The 14,057-nt window shown below is 40.3% G+C and overlaps 1 protein-coding gene across 2 annotated transcripts in view; it reads right to left on the bottom strand.

Moving 5' to 3' along the window:
* LOC137645826 (acidic fibroblast growth factor intracellular-binding protein-like) overlaps positions 1-13,484 on the bottom strand; it is a 165,155-nt gene extending 151,671 nt beyond the window's left edge. For both annotated transcript variants that reach the window (XM_068378803.1, XM_068378802.1), the window contains exon 1: positions 13,326-13,484. In XM_068378803.1, the coding sequence (XP_068234904.1) occupies positions 13,326-13,410 (85 nt within the window). In that variant the 5' untranslated portion in view covers positions 13,411-13,484. The remainder of the gene's footprint in view (positions 1-13,325) is intronic.
* Positions 13,485-14,057: the final 573 nt, after the last annotated feature.

The following is a 14,057-nucleotide window of genomic DNA, read 5'->3' as shown; positions in this document are numbered from 1 at the left end:
CTCTGAGTAACCAGTCGTCCAGGTACAGGGAGGCTCTGATCCCCGACAAATGTAGGAATTTTGCTATATTTCTCATGAGCCTCGTAAAAACAAGAGGAGCAGGGCTGAGGCCGAAGCACAGTGCTCGGAATTGGTACACCACATTCCTGTATACAAACCTTAGATATGGCTGAGAATCCGGGTGTATAGAAATGTGGAAGTACGCATCCTGCAAGTCGAGAGAGACCATCCAGTCTCCCTCTCTGACTGCTGCTAGAACGGATTTGATGGTCTCCATCGTAAACTTTGTTTTGACAACAAACACGTTGAGAGCACTGACATCCAGCACCGGCCTCCAACCTCCTGTACGCTTTGGAACTAGGAAGAGACGGTTGTAAAACCCCGGTGATTGAAGGTCCGAGACTTTCACCAGCGCCCCCTTCTCTAGCAACTGAGACACCTGCAGATGTAATGCCTGTCTCTTCGACTCCTCTCGATACCTGGGAGAGAGGTCTATCGGATCTTTTACTAGAGGAGGTCTCCGTACAAAAGGTATTTTGTAACCCTCCTTTAGCAACAAAACAGACTCCCGGTCTGCACCCCTCTTCTCCCAGGCCTGCCAGAAGTTGGTCAATCTGGCCCCTACTGCTGTCTGAGGACGTGGGCAGTCAGACTCTGCCACGGGAGGACTTAGATCCTCTCCTCTTACCTCTCTTACTATCGGCACGAGAGCCTCCCTTACTGGGAGCTCTGCCACGAAAGGGCGGGATAAACCTTGTCGCTGGAGTATCAAATTTAGGCCTGACGACATAAGAGGACGAAGGTACAGCCTTACGCGCAGACGTGGCCATCAAATCATGGGTATCCTTCTGCACTAGAGACGCTGCGATATCCTTAATCAGCTGCTGCGGGAACAGGGCAGAAGACAATGGCGCAAAGAGTAGTTCTGACCTTTGACAAGGAGTGACACCTGCAGACAGGAAAGACCAAAGAGTCTCTCTCTTCTTAAGCACTCCTGCTGTAAAAGTAGCAGCGAGTTCATTAGAGCCATCTCGGATAGCCTTGTCCATGCAGGACATAATTTGCACAGTGACATCACGATCTGCTGAGGAGATCTTCCTACTCAAGGCTCCCAGCGACCAATCCAAAAAGTTGAAAACTTCAAAGGCCCGATAAACTCCTTTGAGGAGATGATCTAGGTCTGAAGAGGACCAGCAAACCTTCGAGCGTCTCATGGCCAGACGACGAGGAGAGTCTGCGAGGCTTGAGGAGTCTCCCTGGGCAGAGGCAGGTACTCCCAAGCTGAGAACTTCTCCCGTGTCATACCAGACGCTCACGCGAGAAGCCAGTTTAAAAGGGGGAAAAGCAAAAGCTGACTTCCCCAAACTCCTCCTGGTCATTAACCAGTTGCCTAATAAACGCAAAGCTCTCTTAGAAGAGCGAGAGAGCACTAACTTTGTGAACGACGGAGTCGAAGCAGCTAGGCCCAGCGTGAACTCTGATGGTGGCGAACGAGGAGCAGCAGACACAAAATGATCAGGAAAAAGTTCCTTAAAAATAAGCATGATCTTCTTAAAATCAAGAGAGGGCTGAGCAACTTTGGGCTCCTCTCCATCCGAAAAAGTCCCCAAAAGAATATCAGTTGGAAGGGGATCAACGACTTCCTCATCCGACGGAACTTCGTCCGACAACTGCCGAGTCTCGCGATACGGAGAGACATGCCGAGGAGGCAACGCTTGACAGGCTATGTCAACATGCGACGGAGCAGCAGCAACAGCTGAGGAAACGACGTGACGCCGCGGCTGCAAAGACAAAGTCTTGTGACTGACAAACAACAACAGCCTGAGTTGATTGCCGTTCGACATCACGTCGAGACTGCATTGACTGCAGGGTCTGAGCAGGAAAAACAACCTCTGACTGCGGTGACAGACGTTTAACGTCACGTCGGGGCAACGGAGTCGGTCGACGAACGTCAGTGCGGGGCTGCGGTGACAGCTGCTGAACATCAGCTCGAGACTGCGGCAAAGGGGGTTCCACGTCACGTGACTGACGTGAATGACGAGGAACACGATCAGAATCGCGTTTAAAAGCACTAGAAACGTTAGCGCTAACATCATAAGGACGAGAAAACACTCGTTTAGGCGGCTGAAGGCCAGAGTCACGCTTATCCTACTGGCGAACCGCAAGTAAAGGATCATTGCGAACCTGTTCATGCTCGTAATCTTCCATTAAGGAGGAAAGTTTAGACTGCATGTCCCGCAGGACAACCCACTTCGGGTCAACGGGAGTCGGAACGGGCCGTGACGTCGGTAACGTCTGTGCATGCAAATCATCGCACCTACCGAGACCCTCGGCTTCCGTGTTACGTTTTCGCTTAACAGGCGAACAGCCATCCGATGACTGCAAGTAGTCAGAGCTGCCCCAATGGCTACAGCCAAGACGCTGGACCTGTCCTGAAGGGACTGACTTGCGCTTTAAGGGTCTAGAAACCTTACGCCAAGGTTTCTTATGCGACAAGTCGTCGGAAGACGAGGAGAACTTAGTCTCCCCCGTCTTATGGTAAGGACGTTCTTGATGAGAAACGTCTGATACCAAAGAGGGAACGTCTGTACGTCGGTTTACACCTCTCGCTCCCTTAAGTCCTACGACATTCCTTCTCCCTGGTGCAGGGGAGCCTGAAAGAGGTCTCGGACTAGGGGAGCGACAAGCACGAACAGACAAACCCTCGGTCGCAACACTAAACACATTTTGCACACTTTCCACTTTACCACTTTGATTTTCTACTTTACCACTTTGACACTTTAACAACTTAACATCGGACATAAGCTGGTTCCTGTCCGAGGCTAAGGTTTCAACCTTTTCACCTAATGCTTGAATAGCTAAAAACATATCGTGCATTGAAGGTTCATGAGTGCTAATAGGGGGTTCAGAAACTACCACTACAGGGGAAGGATTAGGTTCAGGGGCATGGGAGGAGGAAAATTCTAAAGATCTAGATGAGCTTCTCCTCACCCTATCTCTTTCGAGCTTACGAGTATACTTTTCATACTCTAACCACTCGAATTCCGACAAAACCACGCACTCCTCACACCGATCTCCTAATTGGCAGGATTTACCCCGGCAATTAGAACAAACAGTATGAGGGTCGATAGAGGCTTTCGGAAGACGTTTGTTACAATCTCTCGCACATTTGCGATATACAGGAGAAGGGTCAGCCATTATGAACAACCAGAGAAAATCCAAAGTAAAGCCAAGTTCATCAACAAAAAACACAAAAAAGGTTTCAAGAGTTTTATTGAAGAAAACACACCAACACAGCGAAAGCCAATAAAACCCAAAACAAAGTACTTCACCAATTCGGTAGAAAACTCGAGGTCTAGAGCGAGCGGAACCAATGTTGTCGGTGACACCGACAGAGAAGAACTGGAGTGGTTGAGAAGTATATGCGGTATCTGGCCGATAGTCGGCGCTGGTGGGCACACCCGCAACCTTCATGGCGATCGCTCGCGAGTTTTTGGAATCTGTCGGGCCATCGGAGACGTCAGCTATTTATATATTCACCGGCTAAGTTTTAATATTTAAAACTGCGTATTTTGAAACACAATGGGAATAATTTCAATATGGACAAAGCAATTAGCACTTACCCATTCAAATGAGTTTACTACCCATTTTCAATATTTTCTATGTTTTATACTGTATTTTTTTCTAATATTAAATTGTTCTTATGAATGAATATCAAAAAGGTTTTAAAGTTTTATTAACTTGAAAAAGGTTAAAATTACACCCAGGATGGGTATCATCATCATCATCTCCTATACCTATTGGTGCAAAGAGCCTCAGTTAGATTTAGCCAGTAGTCTCTACCTTGAGCTTTTAATTCTATACTTCTCCATTCATCACTTCCAACTTGATGCTTCATAGTATTCAGCCATGTAGGCCTGGGTCTTCCCACTCTTTTAGTACAATGTGGAGACCAGTTAAATGTTTGGTGAACTAATCCCTCTTGAAGAGTGTGAAGAGCATGCTCAAACCATCAACATCTACCCCTTAACATGATTGCATTCATATATGGCACTTGGGTAATCTATCTTATGGTTTCATTTCTAATCCTGTCCTGCCATTTAACTCCCAATATTCTTCTAAGGGCTTTATTTTGAAATCTATTAAATCTGTTGGATATTGTTTCATTGTCAAACCACGACTCATGTCCATAGAGAAACAGAGAACTCATTTTACTGATATATAGCCTGATTTTTATGTAATTTCAGGCAATTTCATTTCCATATTTTAATTAACCTAGCTGTTATCTGATTTGCTTTGTTCACCCTTTCATTAAACTCTAATTCTAAAGACCCTGTATTAGAATTAACAATTCCTAAATATTTAAATGATTCTACCTCATTAATCCTTACTCCTTTCAATGATATATCATCTTCCATTGCATATTCCGTTCTCATCATCTCTGTCTTTCTTCTATTTATCTTGCGCCCAACCTCCTGTGATATTTCATACATTCTGGTAAGCAAGCATTGTATATCCTGTGGTGTTCTGCTAAAAAGGACAGCTTCATCAGCATACTGTAAGACAGCTAATTTTCTATTACCAATCCAGTCCAATCCTTCTCCACCATTTCTGACTGCTCTACGCATTACAAAATCCATGAAGAGGATAAACAACATCGGTGACATCCATTCCCTTGAAGTACTCCGTTGTTCACAGGAAATTCATTTGATAGGACTCCACTAACATTAACTTTGCACTTGCTATGCTCATGAACAAACTTAATCAAATTTACATATTTAAGAGGAATTCCATAACAGGATTCTCCACAAAATTCACTAGTGCACACTATAAAAGGTTTTTTCATAGTCCATAAATGCCATCAAAAGTGGAATTCTGTATTCTACAGATTGCTGTACATGTCTCAAAATGAAAATTTGGTCAGTACAACTTCTATCTTTTCTAAATCCTGCGTGCTCATTTCACAGCTTTTCATCCATCTTTCTCTCTAGTCTCTTCAGAATAAGCATACTATATATTTTCACGACAACTGATGTAAGTATGATGCTTCTTTAATCATTGCAATCAGTCAGGTCTCCTTTTTTAGCCATTTTTACCAACACTCCTAATTCTCATTCATCAGGTTTTGCTTCTTCATGCTACATTCTACAAAATAATCTTGTAAGTATTCTGGGGGTAACTTCATTTTCAGTCAGTATCATCTCAGTAGTTATTCCAAAGCTGCTTACCATAGCTAAAAAGTTTCTTTTACCCTTACCAAGAGGAAAGTAGCCACTGAACAATTACATTGCTGTAGTTAACCCTTTGAGTGAAGAAGAATTGTTTGGTAATCTCAGTGTTGTCAGGTGTATGAGGACAGAGGAGAATATGGAAAGAAAAGGCCACACTATTTGGTGTACAGTACGTGTAGGCAAAGACAAAATGAGTCGTAACCATAGAGAGGGATCCAATGTAGTACTGTCTGGTCAGTCAAAGGACCCATTACTCTCTAGCGGTAGTATCTTAATGGGTAGCTGTTGCCCTGGACAACCTGCTACCTACTAAATTTTACAATTAAATCATTTATGATGAATATTCTACAGTATCCTTCCTCCATCAACATCGAATGTTAGATGAATTGCAAGATTGTGATCTTTGCCACAAATGCATACGGGAAATGTCTGAAATGTGGAAAATAATAAAAGAAGAATATCAACGCATTTTTCATTGCATGGAGAGGTTGCCAAATTTTGAGGTCAGTACCTCTAGGCAATAAATATTTTCCATTACTTACACCTGAATAACAAGATTAACTGTAAATTGTTAATGAGCATAATTTTGGAGCTAATTTATCATAATGTTAAATATCAGTCATTTGCACTCACAGATGAAATGACTGGTAAATACATCAGATGATAATCTGGGACTGGTTTAATATGTTAAGAGAAAGATGCGCTTCTAATGTCTGTTCATAAAGGTAAAAATCATTAGGGACTGCAGAAAATCCAGTTCAAATTAATGAAACTTGCTTTGCTTGTAGAAGGAAACACAACCAGTGCTGCATTTTAACTGGTAACAGAAGACCTGAATAAAATGACAATGAAGCTGTGTTAAAAAACAAGAATCACAGATGATAAAGAGATGGTCAATGGGAGTTCAGACTAAAAAATGACACATATTGTCGATACTTCTAAGTTTTAAGAAGAGAGAAAGTGACTTTGGAAGCTATTTATTTTAAGAGAGGTTCAAGCAGGCTCTGTAATCTACTAAGACGAACGGCCAGCATATACAAATGTCAGTTGTCATTTTACACAGACCAGCATGAAGCACCATAAACATTATATGAACCCATAAGATGGAACTTATACTGAATGCAGTATATTGAAAGTTCATGGCTTGACGCAAAAATACGAATTATCAAAAAATTAAGAAGTGCTCTGTCCACACTTTGCAATTGCCTCTAGCTTTTTGTGTTGGAAAATAATGCGAACAAATGCTACAAATTTCTAAATGATGCTAAAATTGTTTATAAGCAGTAAAAGTAAAAACTTTTAAGTTTCTTTTAGTTTTTTCTACTGTATAGGTTACTAGTCATACAGTGGAACCTCTACATCTGAACGTATCTACATCCGAATTTTCCAACATCCGAAGTAAAATTCGAGCAAATTTTTGACTCTACACCCGAATTTTAATTTGACACACGAAGTAAGCAATTTTCGTCGTACCGGTTATATCCGAATTTTTCGACACGCGAAGTACAATTCGAACTCGTTCCTACTCTACACCCGAATTTTTTTTTCGACACCCGAAGTAAACAATACCCCTACGCGTAGTTGGTACTCATAGTGCCGGATGTGTTTTTTATTTCCGCCGATAGAAGGCAGCACTTCGACCTCGAAGGGACCCTCAATTAGCATGGTTTGGGTCAGTCCTCTGTTCTCGTCGGCTTCTTGCGGTTGTGCCCTGTGCGTTCTGCTATTATTGTACTGTTTTAATCGTGATTTTTTACGTAAATCCTTTTACGGTAATTTACGTAAAGTATGGGTCCTAAAAAGCTTAGTTTTGCAAGTGGTAGTGGTAGTGGTGAGAAAAGGAAGAAGGAAATGCTTTCTTTAGACATAAAGCAAGAAATCATTGAAAAACATAAGCGTGGCGTCCGCGTGAGTGAACTTACTAAAGAATATGGCCGTAATATGTCGACGATCTCGACAATCCCGAAACAGAAGGAAGCCATTAAAGCAGTGAAACCTTCTAAGGGGATCACCATTATTTAAAAACGCCGTAGCCCTATCATAGAAGAGATGGAACGACTTCTGCTAATCTGGATCAAGGACAGAGAGATTGTTGGCGACACCATCACCGAAAGGCGCACGCCATCTTCACGGACTTGAAGGAGGAGAGCTCTGGGGGTGATGCTGGGGAGAGTTCAACCGAACCTTCCTCAGACGATTTCAAGGCATCTTGTGGCTGGTTTGAGAAATTTAAGAAACGGTCCAGGATTCATTCAGTTGTTTGCCACGGAGAGGCTGCTAGTGCGGACACAAAGACTGCAGCTGACTTTGTGAAGAACTTTGAAAGGATCGTGCTGGAAGAAGGCTACGTAGAGCAGCAAGTGTTTAATTGTGATGAAACCGGGCTGTTTTGGAAGAAGATGCCCAGTCGAACCTACATCACCGCCGAAGAGAAGAAATTGCCTGGGCATAAGCCAATGAAGGATCAGTTGACTCTTGCCCTATGTGCCAACGCTAGCGAGGACTTTAAAGTCAAGCCCTTACTGGTTTACCATTCTGAGAACCCTAGGGCCTTTAAGGCACACAACGTGGATAAGGACCAGCTTCATGTTTTCTGGCGATCCAACTCGAAGGCCTGGGTCACTAGGCAGTTCTTTGTGCAATGGGTTAACCAAGTTTTCGGCCCTTCTGTGAAGAAGTATCTTCATGAACAGAAATTGCCTTTAAAGTGCCTGATATGCCTTGACAATGCACCCGCTCACCCCCCCCCCCCCCCGGACTTGAAGATGATATCTTCGATGAATTCAAGTTCATAAAGGTGCTGTATCTTCCACCGAATACCACCTCTATCCTCCAGCCCATGGACCAGCAAGTCATCTCAAATTTCAAGAAGCTCTACACCAAGCACCTATTCAAGCAGTGCTTTAATGTCACGCAAAGCACAAACTTAACTTTGCGTGAATTTTGGAAAAGCCACTTCAACATCGTGCACTGCTTGAAGATCATAGATCAGGCTTGGGTGGGATTAACTCGATGGACCCTCAATTCTGCCTGGAAGAAGCTGTGGCCTGATGCAGTTTCTCCCCGAGATTTCGAAGGTTTTTACCTCGAACCTGATCCCGTGGTGGGTGCAGCGGAAGACGTAGAGGAAATCATCTCCCTTGGCAGGTGACATCACGGAACTCATCGCCGAACATCACAACGAACTTACCACAGAGGAGCTCAAGGAACTCCATGCTATGTCTGAGCACATGAGTGATGACGAGGAAGGGATCGAGGAGGTAGAACATGTGTTAGGTTCGGCGCAAATAAAAGAGGTGTTAAGAAAATATCAAGACGTGGTCGACTTCATCGACAAATACCACCCAAAAAAATTGCAGGTTTGTCGAGTAGTTGCGCAGTTCGATGATGTTTGCCTAACTCACTTTCGAAACATTCTGAAAAGCCATACCAAGCAACTATCTATCGATAGTTTCTTTAAAAAAAACTACGAAGCGAACTCGTGATGAAGAGGATGGAATTGGTTCAAAGAAAACGGCAAAGAGTGAAGCGAAAAAAATTCAATCAATTTCAAGTGGAGAGAGTGAAAGTGATTAAAATTAATCATCAAAAAGAAAAAAAGAAAATGTAAAAAAAATATAAAATATAAAAATAAAAAAATAAAAAAGCTAAGTTATGTTAAAGTTCACTTAGTGTAAGTTAGAATAAGTTACGGTAGTGTACGTTTATCGTAGTTAACCTCTCTACCTCCTCGCCGCCCGTCCGTCTCCTCTCTGCGTAGCAAGACCAACAACACCTGCGCTGGAGTTTCTAAGGTAAAGTGACGCTAAAAACCCGTTTCTTATTTATAATTTTTTGATAATTCTTCTTTTTTACATGTCTATTATCTAATTTAGTGTGCATTATTCTCATGGGAAATTATGTGTAGTAATTTATTATGGAGTTATCATAGGTTTTTGGGCTCAACCACGGATTAATCCTATTTCAATGTATTATTATTATTATTATTATTATTATTTGCTAAGCTGCAACCCTAGTTGGAAAAGCAGGATGCTATAAGCCCAAGGGCTCCAACAGGGAAAACAGCCCAGTGAGGAAAGGAAACAAGGAAAAAAATTAATTGTTTTAAGAACAGCAACAATATTAAAATAAATATTTCTTATATAAACTATAAAAACTTTAACAAAACAAGAGGAGGAGAAACAAGAGAGAACAGTGTGCCCGAGTGTACCCTCAAGCAAGAGAACTCTAACCCAAGGCAGTGAAAGACCATGGTACAGAGGTTATGGCACTACCCAAGACTTGAGAACAATGGTTTGATTTCGGAGTGTCCTTCTCCTAGAAGAGCTGCTTACCATAGCTAAAGAGTCCCTTCTACCCTTACCAAGAGGAAAGTAGCCACTGACCGATTACAGTGCAGTACTTAACCCCTTGAGAGAGAAAAAATATGTTTGGTAATCTCAGTGTTGTCAGGTGTATGAGGACAGAGGAGAATGTGTAAAGAATAGGCCAGACTATTTGGTGTATGTGTAGGCAAAGGGAAAATGAACCGTAACCAGAGAGAAGGATCCAATGTAGTACTGTCTGGCCAGTCAAAGGACCCCATAACTCTCTAGCGGTAGTATCCGAACATTTTCTACATCCGAAGTCGGTTGTGCAACGGATTAAATTCGTATGTAGAGGTACCACTGTACTTATATTGTACTGTATTTTTATAATGTATAATGTGTTTGTTCATTAACAGAAGGCAACTCATTTGTGTTGTTCATTTTTTTTATGTTAACTTAGTACAGTATGACAAAATCCAACCTCTGTTCATTAGCATAGTCTTGCAAAAACTCTACATATGGGGCTTTCAGATTATCTGTTGTAATGTAATTGTAAGTTTTTTGGAAACATTACAAGACAAGGTAATGTATTGTCCTAACTGCAATTCTCTCAACTCAGGGGATTTCAAACCATAAACACAATCTCTAAAAAAGGGGATTACAAAATAATCTGTAGGTGAGTTTTCAAACTTAGGGGACTTCAAATCATACTGTACTCACTAATTACGGGTGTTTACAAATAACCCGCAAGTAGGTACTGTAATGAAAATGTAGATCACAAAATTGAGGGTTGTGTTGTTCTGGTATATCATAATCACCATGTAGATCACATATTACAGTAGTACCAAAAGAGGTACAGTACTTTCAATCCCATTTTACAATACAGCTAGACATTAGTGCTACCCCTTTAACCTTATCTATGTCAGCGGATCATTACCAGGGTGGCTGAGGCCCAACTGCGACATTATGTCTACTAAGACTAGTTGTTAGGTGCTTCTGCTATTCTAAAAGCCACTCTAAAAGTACTTAACTTAGTCTGGAAAATAGTGACACTTTCTGACTACTGTAGACTTAAGCGTATTAGTAGATAGGTGGACGCAAGTAGGTTCAGGCATGAAATGAAGTAAGTTCAATCTGATTTTACTAAATCAAACATATCACCTAACCTGATTTACCACAATTTAATCTTATCTTCATCTGTGGGTCTTTAATGCAGGACTAGCACCCTCCAGCTACCACTTATTACTTTCACTCCGATTACTTAGTAACGTGTCCACCGTTCTACAAAATAGCTTCAATTCCCCTTGCATTCCAGTTCACTCATTCATGAACTTCCAACCAATATGGTACACCTGACAGTTCAGAGAAAAAATATTAAGTTCCCCTAATTTAATAGTAATTGAGTTAAGAAATGTGTTGATATCAGAATTTGTGATATAGATAAGCAGAATTTATTATGTAAAATTAATGTAAATACGTTATGCTCTAATTATAAAGTACTTAAGACTGAATTAGGCTTAAGCCAATTTTTAACCTACTTGGATTTTATTGATTGGAAGTATCTTAGTAGATTTAGATGTGGTAACCATAGGCTCCCTGTTGCTGATAAGCGATACTTGGCTTCCCAAGGGCCAAAAACATGCCCAATGTGTAATATCATTATTATTACTAGCTAAGCTAAAACCCTAGTTGGAAAAGCAAGATCCTATAAGCCCAAGGGCTCCAACAGGGAAAAGTAGCCAAGTGAGGAAAGGAAACAAGGAAAAATAAAATATTTCAAAAATAACAACACCACCAAAATAAATATTTCCTATATAAACTATGTAAACTTTAACAAAACAAGAGGAAGAGAAAAAAACAAAAGTTTGCCCGAGTGTACCCTCAAGGATGAGAACTCTATCCCAAGACAGTGGAAGACCATGGTACAGAGGTTATGGCACTACCCAAGACTAGAGAACAATGGTTTGATTTTGGAGTGTCCTTCTCCTAGAAGAGCTGCTTACCATATCTAAAGAGTCTCTTCTACCCTTATCAAGAGGAAAGTAGCCACTGAACAATTACAGTGCAGTAGTTAACCCCTTGGATGAATAGGAATTGTTTGGTAATGTCAGTGTTGTCAGGTGTATGAGGACAGAGGAGAATTTGTATGGAATATGCCAGACTATATGGTGCATGTGTAGGCAAAGGAAAAACAAACCATAATCAGAGAGAAGGGTGCAATGTAGTACTGTCTGGCCAGTCAAAGGACCACATAACTCTCTCGCGGTAGTATCTCAACGTAATACCCAGGAACAGGCTGTTGAGTATCACTGTAAGTCCTTATTTTAGTAGTCTCAAAGAATTGTATATAAAAAAAATATTATTACACTAGACCAAACAGTACAAAGTTTAGTCAGTTGTTTAAAGTAAGGGGGCCTTTGTATATCAGCGGCCAGTTCCTCCAACAGTGCATAAAAATGGACACCAACTAATCTAAACTCCCCCTTAACCTAACCTACAAGCCGTGTCCTTACCTACTTACCTAACTGGGGGGCTAACACCACCCTGCGACCTCCCATACACTGCTGTATTCTTAGTCTGCCATCATTATACATACAGGTGGCCACTATCATACATACAGCCCAAAGTAAGAAATGAGAGAATTGTGAAATCGGTTTCATTGTAGTGTATTATAGGGCAATGTAACCTAGGAAAACAACTACTTTTTCTTATAGAAAAAATTACGCTCTCTTCGAAAATGACACTCGTTCCCGTCGCAAATTAATAGTTTCAGAAATATATATACATTATATCCTCCAATAATGGGGGACACCCAGTGGGAACTCGGGGTTTTGGGTGGGGTAAACATACTGGGGAATCGATATATAAACGTAAAACAAGCCTTTTCTTCTCTATACATTACCTTCTTGAAATTATAATAACCGGAGGAAAATACAAAACAGTATATCTGGATAAACTTTGGAGGTGCCGCTGCAAAGATTGTGTCATGAAAAAATACAGTAACCAGTGCTGCCAACGTCCGATGTAGATCAAATGTTATTTTGTGACCTGTCATACTACTAGGCTAGGTTAGGTGGGTTTGTTAGGTTCTGTGCCCTTTTTGTACTTTTTATATATTAAGTAAAACTTATTTGGAGAAATTATTTAAAATACGTATGGAAATATCTATCATTGCTATCGTTAGTAATGTCAGCGTGCCGTTGGTAACTGTGTACCATACGTCAACGTTGGTAACGTTGCTAATGTTATCGTTCGCAGTACATTCGTAAGAGAAGTGACACCGTGCAACCTAAAGTTAGCCGAATTGATTGATCTGTTTGTTTCCGATTGAAATGAACATCAAATTCGGTTAAATCACATTATCTACTGTAGGAAATCATCTATTTTCTGTTCGAAATTTCACCCTGTAATACAATACAAAATTACCATGAAATCTAGCAAAATTTTGAAAAATAATAATGGAACGGTTTTAGTTATATATTATTAGTTTTATCTAATCCATATGGTCTCATGTCCCCATTATACATGCCATATATAGATATACGGATATATGTACGGTATTTTATAGATAAGTGAATAAAAGTAGTTTTGCTTCTTTTTACTGCCATCATGTACTATCACTGTAAGTCAAATTGTAATTTTGCATATTTTGTAATATACCCTCATATACCGAGAGGGGTAGCTAAAGTTAATAAAATCCTTAATCCTTAATCATAAGATCTTTTCAGACTCGAGTGATTTGATTCTTTTAATTTCGTAGGTTTGTTAGATTATTAGCATGACTCACCTGAATATCCCTGTATCCATAAATCAAATACTTCGGTGTCAATTATTGTGTAGTTTCCAACGAAAATGTCTACTTCAGGATGCATCCTCGAAAAGATTATACGAAGAGTAGACGAACTGGAACCGGAATGTGGTCATGCACTGATTTGTGATGCCTAAACCTAAGGATCTCGTACGTTAGTAAATAAACAACAGGATCTGACAGAAGGCGATCAATGGAAAAAGAAGTATCGTACATTATTGAAAAGATGTCAATCATTATCATTATTCTAACAATTTGTTCAAATATCTCAGCTAATATATCAAAAGTGGATATCTTATGAAATCGATGTCATATCCTATAAGCAAAAGCTATCTTGGATAAATACAGGCACTTTTTATACAGTAAACTGTAATTTATGGAATCCTTGTAATTAGGTAAACCCTATTACTTGAGTAGCTTACAGTTTTATCGATAACTAAACCAAGAGGTTACATTGGAATAAACCAGATGATGAACTTGATAATTGTTAGTGAGTGGTGATATTTGATATATATATATATATATATATATATATATATATGGTATCATAATTTAATAATAAGTATAAACTTCATCACCTGGCTTATTCATATATATATATATATATATATATATATCATCTACGTCTATTGATGCAAAGGGACTCGGATAGATTTTGCAAGTCGTCTCTATCTTGAGCTTTTAATTCAATACTTCAGAATTCATCATCTA

The sequence above is a fragment of the Palaemon carinicauda genome, chromosome 8, assembly GCF_036898095.1.
Source record: "Palaemon carinicauda isolate YSFRI2023 chromosome 8, ASM3689809v2, whole genome shotgun sequence".
NCBI classification, from domain to species: domain Eukaryota; kingdom Metazoa; phylum Arthropoda; class Malacostraca; order Decapoda; family Palaemonidae; genus Palaemon; species Palaemon carinicauda.
The sequence above is the reverse complement of the archived record's forward strand: the minus strand, read 5'-3'. Positions and strand labels throughout refer to the sequence as shown.